Here is a 21,713-nt window from a genome sequence, read left to right on the forward strand (position 1 = left end):
TCAGTTGAGAAACTCTCTAGACTAGGTTGGCCTGTGGGCACGTCTGTGGGAGATGGTCCTGTAGGTAATACTGTGTCCTAATCATGAGCTTTTGAACTATAGCAGACAGGAGAAAGGTAGTTGAGAGCAAGCTAAGATAGTTCATTTCTCTCTGTTCTATGCACACTTTTTATTTATTTATTTATTTGTTTGTTTGTTTTACTTCTCTAGTGTCGTGTCTGTTACTGTGGTAAAACACCTCAACCAAAAAGCAGTTAATGGGAGAAAGGGCTCACCTTAGTCCACAGTTCCAGTTATGGTCCATCAAAGTAGGGACATCAAAGCAGTAACCTAAAATAGCTAGTCACATCTATAGTTGAGCAGCAGAAAGAAAGAAGCGCATCATACACATTTGTGGCCAGCTTTCTCTTTATACTTGGGGGAGTCCAGGATCCCCTGCCCAGGGAATGGCACCTCCCACAGTAGCTACATCATTCCACATCGATGAACACAATCAAGACCATCCTTCCAAAGGCCGACCTGATCTAAACAATCCCTCAATGAGACACTCGGCTCAGGTGGTTCTAGATTGTGTCAGGGTGACATGTATGTATACACAATTCACAAGTACACACACACACACAATCATTTGACTAACCATTGCAGATCCACTGAAGGTGTAGGTCAGATGTGCTTCTGTAGTAGCAGTCTGGTCATGTGCACAGAAGTGGGAGAAAGGAGACATAGGTGGCGAAATGTGGAATGTATTGAGCTGAGACAGAAACAAATGCATGCTAAGTATTAGCAGTCACTTACTAAACTCACTTTCTATGACATTCTCTTACCTATAATCAATCACAATACACCTGCGACTCTCTTGTTCCCTGTTTCCTCAGTTTGACAAATGGACAGACTCTCAAAGGAGAAGAATTCTTACAGGCCTACTAGAGCGCTGTTCCCTGTCCCAGCAGAAGTTCTGTTGTCGAAAGCTGCAGGAAAAAATCCCAGCAGAGGCCCTGGATTTTACTACCAAGCTTCCGAGGGTGTTATCTGTCTACATCTTTTCCTTCCTGGATCCCCGGAGTCTTTGCCGTTGTGCCCAGGTAATGGCAATGGCACTTGGAATTTGGTTGGAACAGACTTAGGAAGCTCTGAAAGGGGAATATTCTAAAGATGAAACCCACGAGCCGGGCGTGGTGGCGCACGCCTTTAATCCCAGCACTCGGGAGGCAGAGGCAGGCGGATTTCTGAGTTCGAGGCCAGCCTGGTCTACAGAGTGAGTTCCAGGACAGCCAAGGCTACACAGAGAAACCCTGCCTCGAAAAACCAAAAAAAAAAAAAAAAAAAAAAAAGATGAAACCCACATGTGTGTGCATAACACCAAGCAATAGATTTCAGTCTGCAAAGTTTGAATGATCCTTGATCTTTTTTTTATTTTTTTATTTTTTGTCTAACTCTGCAGGATCAAAGAAAAACGACTAACAGTTACATACATCCTCAGTAGGACAGCCTTGCCACCTCCCACACAGCTAAACTAACACCCTAGACCAGTGGTTTTCAACCTTCCCAATGCTGCAACCCTTTAATACAGTTCCTCGTGTTGTGGTGACCCCCAACCATAAAATTATTTCATTGCTACTTCAGTTTGCTACTGTTACACATCATAATGTAAATATCTGTGTGTTCCCATGGTCTTAGGTGACCTCTGTGTAAGTGTCATCTGACTTCCCAAAGGGGTCATGACCCACATGTTGCAAACCGCTGCCCTAGATTGTGCAGTGCAGGACACCTGTACATAAAAAGCTCAAAAGAGGGTGTTTATGAGATATGTCCAAAGAGGATGAGAATGAACGGTATCGATGCGAGGTTGCATACCTGTGAACTTAGCACTTGGATAGCTAAGGCTAACCATGGGCTACTCTGGGCTGTGGAATGAAACCTTGTTTCAAAAAAAAAAAAAAATTAGAAAGAGATAGGTAGATCTGAATGCGGCAGTATACCCTCAGGGGCTTGGGAAAAAAGAGGCTAATATTTTTCTCAAGTAATTTTTACTGTATTAAACTGAAGGTAAGGGACTGGAAGGATGGCTCAGCAGTTAAGAGCACTTGTTGCTCTTACAGAGGGTCCAGCTCCAGTTCTCAGCACCCATGTGATATCTCACAACCGTCTATAATTCTAGCTCCAGGGACTCTGACTCCATACTCTGTACTGTATGCCTATACATACACACAGGCAAATACTCAGACACCTAAGAGTAAAAATAAGTAAATGTTTCAGAAATAATAAAAGTCAAACTGCAGTTAAATTAAGATATAAACCTGTAACACAGGTCTGGTGGGGCGTACCTGTAATTCCAGCACACCACAGGAGGGTCAGAAGTATTAAGTTACGGAGCTGAGCCTTCAAGGAAAATGACAGATGACAGACATCATCTGGGCTTCCCCAAAGCAGCTCAGGCAGGAGAGGAAATGAGTTTGGGAACTGAGCAGGCTGCTTTGTCTTCCCAGGTGAGCTGGTACTGGAAGAGCTTGGCTGAGCTGGACCAGCTCTGGATGCTCAAGTGCCTGCGCTTCAACTGGTACATCAGCTTCTCCCCAACGCCCTTTGAGCAGGGCGTCTGGAAAAAGCACTACATACAGATGGTGAGAGAACTTCACATCACCAAGCCCAAGGCAAGTCTGAGACAGAGAGCAGCACACTCAGAAACGGGCGCCAGTAGCAGATTCTAGCGCTGTGAGTTCATGATCCAGTTTGAAACGTAGGAAAAGTCAAAGGACATACCCCGTGATTCCAAGCTTCTCTTCAGAGGCTTCACAGACCCTTTCAGGATAGTTCTCACCCAGTGCCTTCCAAACACAGATACCTTTAGAAGTGAGGATTTGGGGTGCTTCTCTCTCTATCTCCACCTCCGACTTACTTGCCTCTCCCTCAGACACCATATAGCTCTGACATGGTAATTCTGCATTATGTTCAGTTATGGCCCATTAGAATCGACACATTCATATTTACTATGATTCTCTAAGATGAAGTGTGCTGGTTGGTCAGTCAGTGGGTTAATTAGTTCAGTGATTGAGACAATGTGTCCTAGACTGGTATTGATCCCAAGAGCCTCCTGCCTCAGCATTAGGGATGCTGTTACTATGGATATGTGCCACCATGCGTGGCTGTTAATTTATTTATTAGCTGTTATGGATGCTCCACACTAGGACCTCATGCAAGCGCCATGGCCTAAGTTTTGATCTTCAGCACCTATATAAAAAAGACCAGAAGTGGCATAATATAATTGCAATCCCAGTACTGTGGAGGTGGAAAGAGGAGGAACCCTTGGGCACACTGGACAGCTAGGTAAGACGCATAGGAGAGCGCCAGGTCCCGGTGAGAGACCCTGAGCCCAAAGGTTAACTCTGTCTTCCACTATAATATTCACACATGTCTGCATAATACACATGTGCACATACGCATGTACACATATATGTATGTACAATCACAAGTACACACACACACATACAGTCATTTGATATGAACATTCACAGAATCAAAGAAGAGACACAAGATCATTTTAATACAGATATACAATCAAGTCATCTAACAAAATTCAGCATCCATTCATGATGACAGAATTCCTGAAAGGTGGAAATATATTGGCTATGACTATATCAAGGGTGGAAATATAACTCAGCAGTAGGTAGACTTAGCTCTTTCCTACCATGCATCAGGCTCAGGGTTTAACCCCAGCCCCAGCAGAAAATATTTCAAATGGTAAGAGCAAAACTTGCTTACTTCATTGCTGTGAATTTCATTATTGCCAGTTAGCAGGCCAAGCATTTTGTGCCTTTCAGAATTACTGATTTTTCTACATGTTACAGTCACTGATACTTAAATACTTCCCTTGTTTTTTTGTTGTTTTTTTTTTTTTTAAATGATCATGATTTCCAACACTGTTGTATCAACTTGCTTTCTTCATTGCTGTGACAGAACACCTGGAAAAAGCAACTCAGAGAAAGGAAGGTTTATTCTGGCTCCAGGTACAAGGGCACATTCAGTCCACAGTAGTGGGAAGTCATGGCTGAAGGGTCGTGAGGTGGCTGCTCACATTGCGCCCTCAGCCAGGAAGCTGAGATCAAAAGCTGGTGCTTAGTTCACTGTCTCCTTTTCATTCTGTCTGGAACCTCAATGCACAGAACGCTGCTGCCCCAGTTCCGGTGGGTCTTCTCAGTCTAGAATCTCCCTCACAGACGTGCCAAGAGGTTTGTTTCTTAAATGATTGTAGGTCCTGTCAAATTGACAATTTCAACCATTACAAGGATTAAAAGTAGAACTCCTCCAGCAAAAGCACAAGAATTTCTTTCTAAATAAGCTAATAGAAATGAATGTCCCTTCTAGATGAGACCTGCATAACATACAGAATTTTACAAATATTAAATGTCTTCTTAGTTGGCTACTGGGCTAGAGTGATGGGTAACCTTGATTGTCATACCTGTGATTGGCCTGTTGCCGTATCAGTGAGGCATTGTCTTGATTATGAATTGATAGAGGAGGGCCCAGTCCACTGTGGGCAGTACTAACCCTAGGCTGGGTGGTCCTGAGCTATATAAGAAAGGTAACTGAGCATGATCCTGGAAGCAAGCTAGCGAGCAGCATTCCTCCATGGTTTCCGATTCAAGTTCTTTCCCTGAATGTCCTCGACAATGGGCTGTAACCTGTAAGATGAAATAGACTCTTCCTCCCCTAGCTGCCTTTGGTCATAGCGTTTATCAGAGCAGCAGACAGCAAACTTGATATAGCCATAGCCATTCATGAAGTGAGCATTTATCAAACACTGTTATGTGCTAGGTGATAAGAGTACAAACATCCTAACCAAGGGCTCCACAGACCTCAGCCTCGTAGCCATGACACACCCAAATAAACACTGCATCTGAAACACTACGAAGGATAATCTCGGAGTAGAAATGAATTCGACAAACAAGGAGTGTCTCAATGCACAGCCACCTTGTTATGCTTGAGGAACTAAGAGGGTTGCTTTTCTCCCCTCCCTCCCTCCTTCCCTCCTTCCCTCCTTCCCTCCTTCCCTCCTTCCCCCCTCCCTCCCTCCCTCCCTCCCTCCCTCCCTCCCTCCCTCCCTCCCTCCCTCCCTTCCTTCCTTCCTTCCTTCCTTCCTTCCTTCCTTCCTTCCTTCCTTCCCTCCCCCTCCCTCCCTCCCTCCCTCCCTCCCTCCCTCCCTCCCTCCCTCCCTCCCTCCCTCCCTTCCTTCCTTCCTTCCTCCCTTCCTTCTTTATTTTTGTTGGTGATGCTGGGCTTGGAATATAAGACCCTAGCAAAGATTCTACCTCAGAGCTACACCCCAGTCCCAACTGGGGAAATTCTTGATTTTTTTTTTTAAAAACTCACATTTGAAGCAAGCCAATTTACCAAGCAAAGCTTCCCTAATCTCTTAATGAACAAAAATTGAGCTCTTAATGGCTTCCCAACATACCAGTACCACTTCCCTTAGGCTAAACCCACACTGAAAACACTTTCTGAACTGAGCATAGAAAAGATTTCTAATTTGGGAAGTGAGATAGAATTGTTCTCAGGGAGTTGCTTGCCTTTGGACAATTGTCATATCTACGTCCACCCCGGTGCAACTTGAACCTGTTAGGCCATTAAGGGTAGGACCTAGGATTTGAATTTTGGATTCAAATTCAAATTCTACTTATGTTCTTGTGGGTCAGTTTAAGTCATCTCTTCTGGCTTCAGCTTCTGCCTCTGTGAAATGGAGCAGTGATGAGCTCTTTACTGTGATGGGTGGGAGTGGTGCTCACATTTGTAATCCCAGCACTTCTGAGTTTGGGGAAGGACTGCAGTGTATGCAAAGCCAGCCTAGTTACCTGGTTCTAGGCCATCCTGGGTCACAGACTGAGAACTGTCTTTCTAAACCAAAGTAAGGTTGGTGATACAGCTCAGCCAGCAGAGCATTTGCCTGTCCGTCACAAAGCCCTAAACTCAATCCTCAGCACGAGATAAACCAGGCCTGATGTTATAGGCCTGTAATCCCAGAATTCAGGAGACGGAGGCAGGAAGATCAGGAGTTCAGGGTCATATTGGGCTATATAGGGAGTTTGAGGTGAGCCTGGACAACACGTGACCTAGTATAAGTAAATAATAAATAAATCACTATGAAGATAGAATATGAAAATACAACGAAACTTATATGCACATCCAAGGGCTCCTGGGACAGTGGCTGTAGTCCTCATCACTGTTATCAGCGTTGCCATAGTGAGGATGAGGATGGCTGGGAAGGTGGTGAAGGTTTTTGTGTTCCTTGTCTATTGCTGTTGCTAGTCCAGTACTCTGAGAGAAGAGGTAATTCATTTTCTTCCCCTAGACACCTCCAAAGGATGGATTCACAACTGCCGATGTTCAGCCAATTCCTGGCAATTCTCCAGATGAGAAGCAGTCCCCTTCCTTAGCTTTTCGGTCCTCCTCCTCCTTAAGAAAGAAGAATAACCCCGGGGAGAAAGAGCTTCCACCTTGGCGATCGTCAGATAAGCATCCCACTGACATCATCCGCTTTAATTATCTAGACAACTGTGACCCCACGCTCTTCAGGCTAGGGTGAGAAGCTCCACGCCCCTCTCAGCCTATTTGTTCTGCAGAATCGTTTATTGACACTTGAGTAGGTGCGGGGCTGCGGGGGAGGTAATCCTGGAACTCACTGTGAACTACAGAGCTTTTCCATAGGTGGGTGTGGGCTGACCGGCCTTAACAAGTTGGCCTTTTGGTCCTCATCTGTCCAGTTCTTATAGCTGTGATGACTCAGCAGTACAAGTGCCTTAGTATTTTAAATACTGTGGCTACTGTGTGTGCATGCCACGGCACATGTGTGTGGATGTCAGAGGACAACTTCTAGGAGTCAATTCTCTGCTTCCACTCTGGGTTCAGGGAATCAAATTCAGATCATTAGAGGTGTATAGTAAGGGCTGTAACCCACTGAGCAATCTGGCCAGCCTATCATTTAGTGTATGTGTATATGTATGTGTATATATATATATATATATATATACATACATATATATATATATATATATGTGTGTGTGCGTGTGTATATGTATCATCATTTTGTGAGTGTTTATATGTATGTGTATATGTGTGTGTGTGTAAGTGTGTGTGTGTAAATGTGATATATATATATATCATCATTTTGTGTGTGTGTATATAATTTATTTATTTTGTGTGTGTGTATGTTGGGGGAGGAGGGTGGCTGTCTGGCCTTTGAACTGGAGTTACAGGTGATTGTGTGCTGACCAGTACGGATACTGGGAACTGAACACAGACAGGTCCTTTTAAAAGCAGTAAGAGCTCTTAACTGATGAGCTGCCTCTCCAGCCCCAGCTGTCATTCAGTATTTTAATATTAATTATAAGCCTGCATCAAGTGGGTTTTTTTTATACTTCCTTCCTTTATCAGTGAGTCAGCAAACAAAAGGAGGGAGGGACTGATTTTGATCCCCCCATGTAGAACATAAGGTAGTAAGACAGCTACTGATCTTTCTGTCAGATTCATGGCCAGGGAAACCGAGGTAAGTAGGGACGAACTTGTAAAAAAAAGTCAGACCAAGTTCAAGGCATCCTGAGCTAAGTAATGGGGCCCTGTCTCAAAAGGAAAATGGTAGTTGAAATAATGGTGATACAGACCTGTAATCTTAGCCCTGAGGAGGCTGAGGCAGGAGGGTAGCACATTCAAGGCCAGCCTGGGCTACATAAAGATATCTTGTTCCCAAAACAGAAAACACAGACCAAAAAGTGTAGTATGATGAAGTAGAAAGTTAAGGTATATGTAGTAATATACTATCAGTTGTCAAAGTGAAATGGAGACAGTGTGGTTCCTCACTGTACTGTTAATCTCTAAACTTTCCTGCCTCTTGGAGGCTGCTTTGTTGGTGGAGATAGAGTCTCCTTTTGTAGCCCAGGCTTGTCTTGAATCTGTGCTCCTCCTGCCTCAGAACCCTGAGTACTGGGATTATAAATGTGTGCCTCCATGTCTGGCTTTCCTGTACCTCTGAAATTCCTCTATATCGACACGCTCCATCAAATTGTAATTTGGTGGCTGTTCATTTTCCCTGCGTGTGGCCAAGCTGGATGGAGTGGCAAAATCAGACAGACAAAGCCAATTTAAGGTAGTTTCAGGATCAAACATGATCTGGAAGTTCCCTTCCTGTCCTGCATTTGAAAGAGTGAATGGGGGATGTGAGGCTTGGCAATCAGAGTCCATCGTGTGTAGGTAGCTCTTCCTGGGGCACACAAAGCATTGCGTGCACACCAGAAACAGGACAGACTGGGGCATGAGGGACAGAGAGGAAGGCAGAAGTTAAAAATTGCTTTTGTTTGTTGTTTTTTGCTTGTTTCTTTGTTTCATTTTCTGAGACAAAGTCTCTTAGCCTGAATAGTCTGTTCTAGAACTCACCATGTAAGGCAGGCTGGCCTCAAACTCAACACAATTCTCCTGTTTCAGCTTCTTAAGTGCTGGAGTTCCAGGTGTAGGGTACCAGGCCCTGCTGGAAATTTGGAACTTAGAAGTTCTCAGGGTGACAAAACAGTATTGTAATACTTACACACTAACTGGAAAGGCTAAAAAAAATAAAAATTAGAGCCGGGCGTGGTGGCGCACGCCTTTAATCCCAGCACTCGGGAGGCAGAGGCAGGCGGATTTCTGAGTTCGAGGCCAGCCTGGTCTACAAAGTGAGTGCCAGGACAGCCAGGGCTACACAGAGAAACCCTGTCTCGAAAAAACCAAAAAAAAAAAAAAATAAATAAAAAATGTATCAACACAGTTGAGAGAACCAACAGTCACCACCTTAGTTAAGTGATCAATGTTACCATCACTGATAGCCAGAAAACCTGATCATCAACTATTCTGATAGAATACAAGACTTTTAAATACAAACATCTTGCCCAAAGTCTGACTGGAAACTAATCATGTGTCTGGAAGAACATTCTATTTTTGTTAACATATAGGTAACAAAGAAGTAAATAAGAGACACTGTAAGGAAACAATGAAGGGAAGCTAGCCTGTGCTAAGTTCCCTGGAATGTTGTAGAAGCTGGCTTAAAAAAAAAAAAATCTGTGTACTGAGGAAAGGAGGAGGTGCAGGAAAGTTATAGGATCTATAACCAAATGTAGCTTGAATCTAGAGGAGCTCCTAGTGGAATGGACAGAAGAGAGAGGGAGAAAAGAAGAAGGGAGCGAAGGAGGGAGAAAGAGGTGGAGGGAAGGAGGGAGGGAGGGAAGGGAAAAGAAACGACAAACGGCATTCTTAGAACAACTGCAGGAATTCAAATATGGATTGTGTATTAAACGATATTAAACAATGTTTATTTCCTAAGACTGGGCAGTTTTAGGGCAGCCTGGTCTGCACACGGTAAGCTTCAAAAACAGCCAACAGGGGTCATATAGTAAGACCCTGCCTCAGAAACAAACAAACAACAAACAAATCAATAATAACTAAAAAGTACAAGCCAAAGTAATAATTAAATTTAACAACTAGAAAGTACAGGGACTACTGTTCTTGCAGAGGACCTGAGTTCAGTTTCCAGCCCCTTCCATGGCAGCTCAAAATGTAACTCTAGTTCCAGGGGATCTGACGCCCTCTTCTGGTTCCTACAGACACTGCATATATAAACATGTAGGCAAAACACTCATACACATAAAATAAAAACAATGTTTTAAAAAGTATTGGCAAGTAGCAGACATGTTTTTAGATGTCTCCTGAGATGAACAGCAGCATAATATGTTTGCCTTTCTTGACCTGGTTTTCTTTTTCATGTGTTGTATCCTGAGGCTCACTGTGCACTGTCTGCAGAAACATTCTGCCTTCCGTTTTACAGCTCATAGCTCTCTGTTGTGTTATGGGGCCAGGGTTAGTTGTACAAGCTCTCTATAGATGGACATTTGATTCATTTCCAGTGGTGTACAGGCAGTCTTTGAATCACTACACCAACAAGAGTCAACAAAATGAAAAAATAACTATGTGGATTGCTAAAGACTTAAAATGATCCGTTATAATGTCCTCATCACTTTGCAATTTTGCAGAAGAAGAAAAAGAAGCGAAGTGACCCCAGACTTCAAGCGCCAGTTGCAAGATAAGAAAAATAAGCTTCAAGACAGAGCCAGGCTCAGGAAAGCACAGTCATTGGTGAGTCTGCTTACAGAACACTCCTCCCGCAATCAGGAAATTACCCTGATCCTTAATCCTATTTGCGAAATTGAATTTGTTGGCTAAATCAGAATCATCAAGTGGTTGTTTAAACCTTGGTCTCTGGGGCTAGGGGTGCTGCTCCGTTGCTGGAGCAACTGCCAGCACGCAGTCCTGGCTTCCATCCCCAGCACAGCAACAACCTCTCAGTGGCACCTGCCTGTAATCTCGGCCCTTGGGAGATAGAGGCAGAAGGATTAGAAGGTCCAGGTCATCTTTGGCTATAAAGCAAGCTCAAAGCCAACCTAGCCTCAGAAAGAAATGAACAAATAAATAGATAAACTGACTCCAAAACACTGAGTTAAAATTTTTTTTCTGTCTCCAGTTAAAAAGCAGGTAATCAGCAACAAAATAATGTCAGTGACTGTGCCTAGGGAGCACAGTTCATTTGTAGCAGAGTTTCCGAAATTGTGATTTGGGCCACAGGGGTTCCCTTTTATCACATTATGAGAGGCTTTAGAGCAAAGTCAGAAGGATATGGGTGAGATGAAAAGTGCACGCGACGTAATAAGAATGGAGAGAAAAACTGAGAACACACTGCAGGAAAATTAATAGAGAATGGAGATCAATTGGTGGGCTAATCTGCACCCACTTGGGAGTAAATCTCTTCTACAGTTCTGATTGAGAACATGTTAGTTTCTACTGAAATGTATTTTCAAGTGTTATTTTAGAAAGGGAGAGGGAGAGAGAGATGGGGGAGGGAAGGAGGGAGGGAGGGAGGGAAAGAGGAGGGGAAGGAAGGAGGGAGAGAGGGAGAGAGAGAGAGAGAGAGAGAGAGAGAGAGAGAGAGAGAGAAATGAGCTTCTTAAAATAGACCTGCCTCTGTGCTGAAGACTAGTTCTACTGCACTGGGGGAGGTTCCTTGTAGGTATGTACAGGCTGTGAGGCTTGGACCAAAGCAGAAAGTTGTCCGTGAATCTGCTGATTGCAACGACCAAAGTAGAAACACAACACCAACAACAGACAGTATGAATCTTATCACATAGGCCATTGTGAGACCTTCTACCTAGTTGCTACCAGAATTTGAGCAGGATGCTGTGGCTCACTCGATTCTAGCACTCAGGAGCCTGGGTTGGAGACAGAACTCAAAATACCAAGAGACAGAGATAGAGAGAAGGGAGAGGGAGGGAGGGAGGGAGGGAGGGAGGAAGGGAGGGAGGGAGGGAGGGACTATGAAGATAATAAGGGTTGGTGCTAATGTATGCTTAGAAATAATCAATGCAATTGAATGTTTCTCCAGCTTGAAAAGAACAAAAATAGATAGCTTTGGACATTAACCATCTATCAAACACTGGCAGAGCTTTCTTAAAATATTCTTTAGAATTCAAAAGTAGGGGCTGGAGAAATGGCTTAATAGTTAAGAGCACTGGCTACTCCTCCAGAGGTCTCGGGTTCAATTCATAGCACCCACATGGAGGCTCACAACTGTCTCTAACTCCAGTTCCAGGGAATCTGACACCCTCACACCAATGCACATAAAATAAAATTGAATAAATTATTTTTTTAAAAAAGATGTAAAAGTAGAGGGCTGGAGGCGTAACTCAGCAGCTGGAGTACTTACCTAGCACGCATGAAGCCCTGGGTTCAATCCCTAGCACTGCACAACCTGGTCATGGTGGCTCATACCTGTAAACCCAGTACTGGGGGGGGGGGGATGGTGAGGCAGGGCGATCAGAACTTCAAGGTAATCTTTGGCTACACAGCAAGTTCAAGGCCAGCCTGGGCTAGGTGAGACCCTGTGCCCCCACCACCAATGAAGACATTAAAAACTGTTTAGGTGCTGAGCAGTGGTGGTGCACGCCTTTAATTCCAGCACCAGGAGGGAGAGGCAGGTGGATCTCTGTGAGTCCAAGGCTAGCTTGGTCTACAGAGCAAGTTCCAGGACAGCCAGAGCTACACAAAGAAACCCTCTCTCGAAATACCAAAGGAAAAAATTGGTTAGGTGTGCTGATACACCCTGTAATCCCAAAATTGGGGAAGTTGAGGCATGAGAAGGATCGGCACAAGTTCCAGGACAGCCAGAGCCAACTGCAAGACGTTGCCTCAAAAGCATAGGTAAAAGGATGAATGAATGAGTAGATGAATGAGTGAATAGATGAATGAATGAATGAATACAATAACCATGAAGAGATTGTGCTAATTAGGGCTAACAGAGAAGACCAAATGAATTAGTGACAGAGGACAATTAGCAATTACTAAACATATGATTATTATATCTACTTGTTTGGCTTTATAAGTACACTAATTATAATTACATCATACATTTGGTAGTTTTGATAAAGAAGATGGAGTATAATTTACTGACCTCACCCCTACCCCCACCCCTGAACTATGATGTGGACTTTGACTCATGCCTGTGACGTGCTGGCCCACGGGACAAGCTTGGCTGTTGAGGCTGCAATGTGTTCAGGGCCTCTCTCTTACAGCGCGGCAGCTTGCCCTCACTATAGGCTACAGTCCTAGAAAAGGAAAATCTACCACCTAGCACGCATGAAGCCCTGGGTTCAATCCCCAGCACCGCACAACCTGGTCATGGTGGCTCATACCTGTAAACCCAGTACCTGGTCATGGTGGCTCATACCTGTAAACCCAGTACCTGGTCATGGTGGCTCATACCTGTAAACCCAGTACCTGGTCATGGTGGCTCATACCTGTAAACCCAGTACTGGGGGGTGAGGCAGGAGGATCAGAACTTCAAGGTTATCCTCAGCTACTTAGCAAGTTCAAGGTCAGCCTGAGCTAACCCAGACCCTGCGTCTGTCCCCACCCATCCCCACTCCTCACCTCCCACTCCCTCTCCCTGCCTTGTGATAGTGACAAGGTGCTGAGGGAGCCTAGAGAGGGGAGGGAGCAGGCACTGAAGACTTTATCCTTCATAAGGAGGGGGAATATTACACACATGAGACCGCATCCTCAGTGATTCCAAGGAGGACTTTGATGGGAAATTCTAGGATCTTTTCAGCAGGTTTGTGGTGGAAGAGCAACGTGTTTGGGGAGCAGCCAGTGCTAACTGCACAGATAAACTGGCATGCCTCCATCACCCAACCAGAGGACTGCCTGAGACTACTGTAATCTGGGGCGTGTGCCTGTCCTATGTGAGAGGGATGTGTGGTAGCCGGAGAAGGTAAAGTGTTAAACGGAAAGCTCTGGGGAAGAAGGAAGCAGAAACACACTAGGAAAGAGCACAACAGACACTCTGTGGGCCTGCGCTAGGGTCCCAGCTGCAGCTGTGGGGACCAGCTTCTCTTCTGCCTGTGTCCTCAGAGCAAGTGAGATGAGGCTCCGTCTAAAGAGAAATGTCCCCAGGGCACCCACTTCTAATTTACACGTGGAACTGTGAGCTTGCCTGATTCCGGCTTAACAGCACTGAAGATATTGGAAGGCGGCTTTCTCTTGTGTTCTCTCTTCTACATGAGATCCCCAGGGGCTGCCTGGGATGTAGCCGACTGCTAGCATCTGTTAGAAGATGGGAATCAAGCTTATCTCTGGTTGGGGATGCTTTGAGTTCTCCAAGATTTTCTGGGAAATGTCCATTCAGATGAAGAAATCCCCACCACTATTAGTCATGACAGGACCCCATCCCAAACAAAGCAACTAGAAAGCACACACACCACAATGCCACCATGCCCTCGTCTTTAAACTTCAAAGGTTTCCCAGTCTGGTATCAATCACACACACACACACACACACATACACACACACACACACATCACATCTTGACAGCTGGCCTCTAAAGAAGGAGGGTCTGTCTCCCTGCAGGGAGGCTTTGGTGACTTTGTAGAGAGGAATGGGGCAGGAAAAGCATGTGTTAGCAGACACCAGGATGCAGAGAAGGGGAAGCCTAAGCCTACAGTGCTTATGGTGCTTGAGACCAGGGAAAGGATCTGTGGTAAATTCTACTCACCATATATATATATATACATACAAGTAAGGGCTTACACATCTAAACGCTCAAGAAGACAAGTCTCTTGTGAGTATCAGACTTCCCGGAATTAGACTCGTAAGACCACAGATGACATAGATACGCACACAGTAGGGGAGGGGAGAGAGAGAGAGGATTCATTTTAGAATGTTCATGTGTTTTGCCTGCATGTATGTTGGCACCCCACATTACGAGTGTCTACAGAAGCCAGAAGAGGGTGTCAGATCCTCTGGAAGTGGAGCAGCAGGTGATTGTGTACTGCTGTGTGGAGCTGGGACTCCAACCTCAGTCCTCTGGAAGAGCAGTCAGTGCTCTTAACCACTGAACCCGCTCAGCTCTCCAGCACGCGCGCGCGCACACACATACACACACACACATACACACACACACACACATCCCTCAGCTGACCTCTTATTTTGACCTTTCCTTCCCACCAGGTTGAGTATAAAATGCACACAGCTTTATCTCCATTGGACCTTTCCTTGGAAATTAGCTCTTGCTTCCCAGGTCGTGTTTGGGCTGGGGATTTCAGCAAGCTCTTGAGCCTTTAATTACCCACTGATTCTCCCTAATTGCCTTAGATAAGACCCACTGCTAATTCCAGCCTCCAGAAGGCAATTACTTTGTTCACCTCTTTCCAGGCTCACTTTACTCTTAGTGTCCTGACTTTTTTTTTAATGTTTAAGTATTCTCATTGTGCCTTGCTAAATCAAATAGGAGGAGAGAAAATATACGCTAAAATAATTCCAGACGGTGTGGTAGAAAGAGTAGAAGAAGCTAGGGTCCCATTTCAACTCTAACAGCCAGTCTTTTAGAGCTTCTGTCTTCCTGTGTATAAAATGTGTCATTGTTAAAGTCTATTCTAAGCTTGGGGGGGGGGGTGGACCTTAGAGAGATAATTTGTTGGCAAAGGGCTTGCCTTTTAAGAATATGGCCATCCCGCAGTTCAATTCCTAGAACCTGCAGGGCTGAGAGGGCGTTGGGGGGAGCCGGGAGTGGTGCTATGTGCTTGCAGTCCTTGTGCTGGGTAGGCAAGGATGAGGGGATGCCTAAGGCTCCCTAACTAGCCAGCCTGGCCTAATTGCTAAATCCTTGGCCCATATGAGACCCTGTCTCAAATATCAAGGTAGATTATATCCGAGGAACCACACCAGAAGTTATCTGGCTTTTACCTACAAATGCACACACATGCACACACACATTCCAGGTTGGATCTGACTCTACAGAGTCCCCTAGTCACCTAATGAATGTGTGATTGCTTCCTTTTCTCCTTTCCTGGAGGCCATGGCTGTGATTAACCTAACATGAGGTAGAATACCAAAGGTAAGCCATTCCATTTGAGAATTTTAAGCCAATAATTCTTGTTTACCCTCTCATCTTTTTCTTTGAACTTTGGAAAATAAGATTCCCTAAGATGAAGGAAGTTACAAAAGAGAACCTAAACTGGTTTCCTGCTGACAGTCATCAATGACTGCTTTCAAATTCCAGCAAACTCTCCCTGTTTGTTTTATAATATCTATTTGGTTTGGGTATGCAAAACTACACATTTCCACAGGAGCGATTTAAAATAATCTAATTCCACCAAAGAAACATCTGGAGATGTCATTTGGAGAAAAGCAGAAAGAATGTGGCTATACATAGAGGTGAAATTGGGATCTTTTGCTAAATGGCATGACTGTGGGTGAGATAGTCTCTCTGAGCCTCATTTTCTCCATCTATAAAATGGGAATCATGGCCTTTATCTTACAGGGTTTGTGTTAGCACATAAATGTAAGATATAAATAAGGATCATGTTGGTTTCTTTCACTCTTGAGATTAAATACCCTGGCATAGGCAATTTAAGGAAGAAAGAATTGGTTTGACTCACAGGTCTAGAGAACAGTCCACCTTGGCAGGGCTCATAGCATTTGTCTTAGTTAGGGGTTTACGGCTGTGGAGTGATACCATGTCCAAGGCAACACTTATAAAGGACAACATTTAGTTGGGACTGGCTTACAGTTTCAGAGGTTCAGTCCATTATCATCGTGGTAGGAAGCATGGCAGTGTCCAGGCAGACATGGTGCTGGAGAAGGAGCTGAGAGTTCTACATCTTGATCTGAAGACAGACAGGAGGGGCTGTCTTCCACAGGCAGCCAGGAGGAGACTCTTACTCCACACTGGTGTTTTAGCACTATGAGATCTCAAAGCCCACCCCCCACAGTGACACAATTCCTCCAACAAGGCCACTCCTACTCCAAGACCACACCTACTAATACTGCCACTCCCCATGGGCCAAGCATCCAAACACATGAGTTTATAGGGGCCATAGGGACCTATTCAAACCATCACAGCATTCAATGGTTGTTCTAGCACAAGTTTCAATGTCTTCCATATTCCTCCCACAGAATAATTCCAAAGGCCTAGGAGCCATATGGTTGGGTTTATAACAGCAGCAAAAACACACCTTGATACCTATATCTGTCTCTGTTTCTTTTTCCAATGCTGCGTTAAAATACTCCAACGAAAGCAACTTATGGGGAAACGGTTCATCTCGCTAGCAGCTTGGGGTTATAGTTTGTGATTGTGGGGAAATCAAGGCAGCAGGGACTTGAAACAGCCTGCCGCATTCCATTCACAGTTAAGCCCCAAAGCAATGACCGAATGAGTAAATGGTGGAGCTCAGTTTATCCTCTTCGCTCTCTACGGTTCTGCATTCCCTGCTTGTGGTCTCACCCATAATCAAGAAGGGTATTTCCACATCCATTAACTTAAGACAGTCCCCCACAGATAGACTCACAGACCCAACTCCCAGCTGATTTGAGATCTTGTTAAGCTGACACCAACACTAGCCATCACAAGCACCTACTACGTGTCTACATTCTCCTCTGTTACACACCATCCTTGTTGTTTACTTTGCTGTCTAAGAACACAGGGTAGCCTCAATGCCCAGCATCCTGACTTCAGTAGCTTGGAAATTTAACCCAGGGCATTTAAGCTTTCTGGGGACGATTTCCTCATCTGGAAAAATGGAGAGAGTTAATAGGACTGACACAGGGTTGGGAGGAGGCGAAGCAGTTAGTTCTTAGCTCAAAGTGAGCACCCTCAAGTAGTTGCCAGTCATGGTAATATGTGGGGCACATCCCTAATCTGAAAAGCCCAAATCTGAAATGCTCTGTGTTCTCCTGTCGCTTGTGTTGACTGTATACAATACCCTGACATCAAGCACCTTAAGGGAGGAGTGGCTTATTTGGCTCACAATCCTGAGTTACAATCCATCATTGCGGTAAATTCAAGGCAGAAACTAGAAGCATGTAGTTATATCTGAAGAGCGGAGAGAAAACGGATGCATGCAGGTTTGTTGGTGCTCAGCATCTCTCTACATTTGTATAGGCCAGAACCCCAAACTAGTGCCACCCATTGCTTTCTTCAGGCAGTGTTTTCCCACATCAATTAAGGCAATAAAGACAAACCCCCATAGACATGTCTGCAGGCATTCTCCCACTGGGACTCTTTTTTCCAAGTGATTTCAGATTGTGTCAAGTTGACAACTAAAACTAAACATCACATTTTCCGAGTGACACCAGGGAAAATTCCACACCTGACCTCCTAACACAGGTCACAGAAAGATGTCAAGTGCATGAAAAATAACCCAGACACTCACCTTCAGGGTACGTGTATGCGGTGTACACAAAACATCAGTGAATTTCCTCTGTAGACTCAGGACTCATCCCGAAGGTGTCTCATCACCCATACGCAAATGTTCCCAAATCAAATACCTCTGCTCCCCTACATTTCAGATAATGACTACTGTAACTAGCCACAGTAGATAAACAAACAAACAAACAAACAAACAAACCTAAATCACACCTGGGACCACACAGCAGGTGTGAGGGACAGCTGCTGAGAAGCAGACAAAGGAGGAACTGGCAGAGAGACCAGCCCTACAGACCGAAGGTAGCGACACAGGGGTTCCAACCAGTCATGGGAATGTCCGGACTATCCCCATCTCCCCCCAGTCTCCTTTCCTCTTTGTTTGCCTTCTGGAGTGGGTGGGGCTGTGGCTCAGTGCTTGCCTAGCATTCATAAAGCCCCACGTTCAATCCTCAGCACCACATCAGCTGAGCATCAGGTGATGCAGAGAAAGAATCAGTTCAACGTCAATCTTGACTACAGGAGTTCAAGGTCAGCCTGGGCTAGAAACTCTGTCTCAAAATAAAGTCAAAGTGGAAGTGCAAGCCATGTGTTTTCTTTGCCCATATGGCCTCTGCATCACTGTGTATCCGTTTCTGTTTTATATATATTATGCATCTGTTTGTATATATGTTGTGTATCTGTTTTATATATATTATGTATCTGTTTGTATATGTGTTGTGTATCTGTGTACATTCCCTACACTGGCTCCCTGGTACTGCCATGTTTCACTCCACCCTCCTATACTGAAGCCCAGGGTACTGAGTACACTACCACCAACTTTGGCTGGTGGCGTTAATTCCTGAAAGAAAAAGGCCTGGAAAACCTGTCTAGAGCCAGCATTTCTCCTTTACTGTTCAGGGGGCTGAGTGTATGCTCTGTTTCATAGCCTCCTGTGTCGGCATTCTAGACATAATGAATGACCTCGGCATTTCCAACTAAGAGGGGCCTTCCTGCTTCTCTGTCACCAAACATTTAGACAGATGTCAAATGGCTATTTAAACCAAAACATTTGGCACAAAGTAGCATCTACTTAGGATCTACCAGGAAAGAATTTTACTTGTGAATTATATGTTGTTGTATCCATGATGACAGGTTTTAATCACTCCTCTCATAGTATTTAACTATATAAGAATGTAGGTAGTGGAGGGTGTATATGTATATGCATCTGTGTGTATACATGCATGTGTGTATATGTGTGAATGTATATTTGTATGTATGTATTTATATGTATGTATTGTGTTAATGTATGTGTATATGTGTGTATTTATGTATAAATGTATGCATATGTGTGTATGTATGTGGATTTGTGTATGTGTATATTTCATATACATCTGAATTGTGAGAATTATGTGTTTATGTTTGTATGTATGTATATTTGTGTGTATGCATATATGTAAATGTGTATTTTATGTGTATGCATATATTATGTATTTCTGTATATGTATGTACATATGTATATTTATGTATTTCTCTGTGTATGCAGCATTTGGTAATATGGGGCTTTGTTAAAATTCTGCTAGAATCCCATGCGCTAAGATGTGGGTGTTTTGAAGCAGGAGTGAGCCCTTGGCCCACATGTATGGCCTGTGTGTATTTTGCAAGGTATCTGCCTTATTTCACCTACTTGGATGGCTGAGTGGCAGAAACTTGAAGTCTTGGGTTACAGTTTCAAAACCCTGGCTACATTGCCTCATCTTCCTCTGCAGCTGACAGTTTTGCCTCAGGAAAACCAAGCACAAAGCCATGCTGGAAGCATCTTCAGGCAGTGCTGGTGATTTCCCCCTAATACAGCATTTCTGTTTCCCCAGGGCAGGGGTCTTCCTTACAGAATCCCTGGCAGAAATAGATCAGCCATTGCTTGTCATAAATCCTGCCCTGGAGGACTGAGAACTCACTCAGTGAGCCTTCATCTCCCCTGACAGTCACCAGCCAGTGCTTAAATCATCTTGGTCAAATAGTAGTCCACACTTAGACACAGTGTAATCACCTTAACTAGGAGTCATGATATAAAAATAAGGGACATAATTCCTAAACCCTGAAGGAGGTGGTGAGGTCTCCTACAAAGTAAAGATTTGCCATGTCTCATCCCCACCTCTCCGACATGCAATCTCATTCTGTTTGTTTGTTTGTTTGTTTGTTTGTTTTTTCAAGACAGGGTTTCTCTGTGTAGCCCTGGCTGTCCTGGAACTCACTCTGTAGACCAGGCTGGCCTCTAACTCAGAAATCCGCCTGCTTCTGCCTCCCAAGTGCTGGGATTAAAGGCGTGCTCCACCACTGCCCAGCATGGAATCTCATTCTATTGGCCTCAAATAAGTGAACTCAAATGATCCTCCTGCTTCAGCTTCCCAAGTACTTGGGACTGTAGGTACATGCCTGTGCTCGGCTCTGCCCCTTCCTTTTCTTTTCCACATCATAGAAGTGCTAGGAAGATTAAATGAACTAAGGAATGTTTGATTCCAGGTACTTACATCGATGGCCATTTGCTTTCTGGAAGAGCGACTGGCGCAACTTACATGCTATCCTCAGTACTGTATCTCTTTATTTGCCATACTCTCTAAGTGCTTTGCCTAATGCTCTTAATTGATGGGTGTATCCAATGGTGTTGTTCATATAACTGATAATTTCCAAGTAGCTGTGAAACTGGGGCCTGATTGGACAAAATGCTTTGCAGGGGTTGGAAAAGACAAACATTGTCTCAGGACTTCTCTTTGTTGCCTGTGTGTATCCATTACACCGCAAGGTAAACAACTATATTCACCACACTCTGCCAGAGGCTCTGACTCACCACAGGCCCCAAAACAATGGAACTAGCCTGCCATGAACTGAAACTTCTTAAACCAGAACAGAACCCTGTTCTCTGTGAAGTTATCTTTCTTGGGCATTTTGTTACAGGGGTAACAGTGACCACATATATGCCAGTCACCAAAACTGGGAGTTAAGCAAAGAGAAAGCACTATTCTTGAAGTATTCCAGGGTGCTTCGAGTCTGAAATCTGTCTCCCTGAGGATAGGGCTTTTGGATAGTTATAGATGATTTATGATTTGGGGAAAGGGGAGTCTCGAAGTGAGACGATCAGCGGCATGCTTAGGTATAATTATTGATCTCCATTGGTCACATGTTCAGAAAATGGTGGCAACCCATCCGGCACCTTTTCAGGCCCAAGGGAGGAGTCAGTGGAGTCAGGGTCCTGGCATCATAATGTCACATGCAGAATGGTGGTTTGAAGCAGAATGGCCCCATAGCATTATATATTCCAATGCTTGCTTCCTAGCTGAAGAATTGTTTGGAAGGGTTAGGAGGTGTGACCTTGTTGGGGAGGTATGTCAGTAGGAGTTGGCTTTGAGGTTTCAGAAGCCCATGCCAAGCCCTCTGTGTGTGTGTGTGTGTGTGTGTGCACATAACATGAATTTTTTAAAAATCAACTACAGGATGAAAATCGCAGGTCTGTCTATCAACTTATTCATTCAGGTGGTTTCCAGATTACCACTTTTCTAGGGCACTACTGTTTTATGAATCCCTCCACTTTAGTGGCCTCTGGGTCCTCTCACCCACTTTTCTGGCATCCAACCTATCAGCAGCATCCGCTGTCCTATAATAAAAAACGGAGCCACTGGGATAGATCGCACCGATTCAACAAATATTTGGCAGGCATTGGACCAGGCACTAGGGAAACTGCAGGATAAGACACCGTTCCTGCCCTCTGGTGGCTTGTAGGCTAAGGTGGGAAAGCACCAACTGAGGCCAGAACCCAGCAGACATGGCAGATTTGAGGGACTTGTGGGTCTCCAAGTGAACCATTCAAAGGAGGTCTGGATGTAAGGGCCAGAAATCTGGACAAGAGTAGAAGTAGATTCAGCCATGATGATCTAGGTAGCTGCCAAGGACGTAAGTGAATTCCATCGACTCCACT

At 44.5% G+C, this 21,713-nt stretch overlaps 1 protein-coding gene across 4 annotated transcripts in view; it reads left to right on the forward strand.

Moving 5' to 3' along the window:
* Positions 1-21,713, forward strand: part of Fbxo16 (F-box protein 16) — a 52,830-nt gene that overhangs the window by 20,786 nt on the left and 10,331 nt on the right. For all 4 annotated transcript variants that reach the window (XM_085828725.1, XM_021182516.3, XM_029469191.2 and 1 more), the window contains 4 exons: positions 876-1,082; positions 2,487-2,651; positions 6,344-6,573; positions 10,047-10,149. In XM_085828725.1, coding sequence (XP_085684851.1) covers positions 876-1,082; positions 2,487-2,651; positions 6,344-6,573; positions 10,047-10,149 — 705 coding nt within the window. The remainder of the gene's footprint in view (positions 1-875; positions 1,083-2,486; positions 2,652-6,343; positions 6,574-10,046; positions 10,150-21,713) is intronic.

The sequence above is a fragment of the Mus caroli genome, unplaced genomic scaffold (assembly GCF_978045245.1).
Source record: "Mus caroli unplaced genomic scaffold, Mus_caroli_1 scaffold_12, whole genome shotgun sequence".
Lineage (NCBI taxonomy): Eukaryota > Metazoa > Chordata > Mammalia > Rodentia > Muridae > Mus > Mus caroli.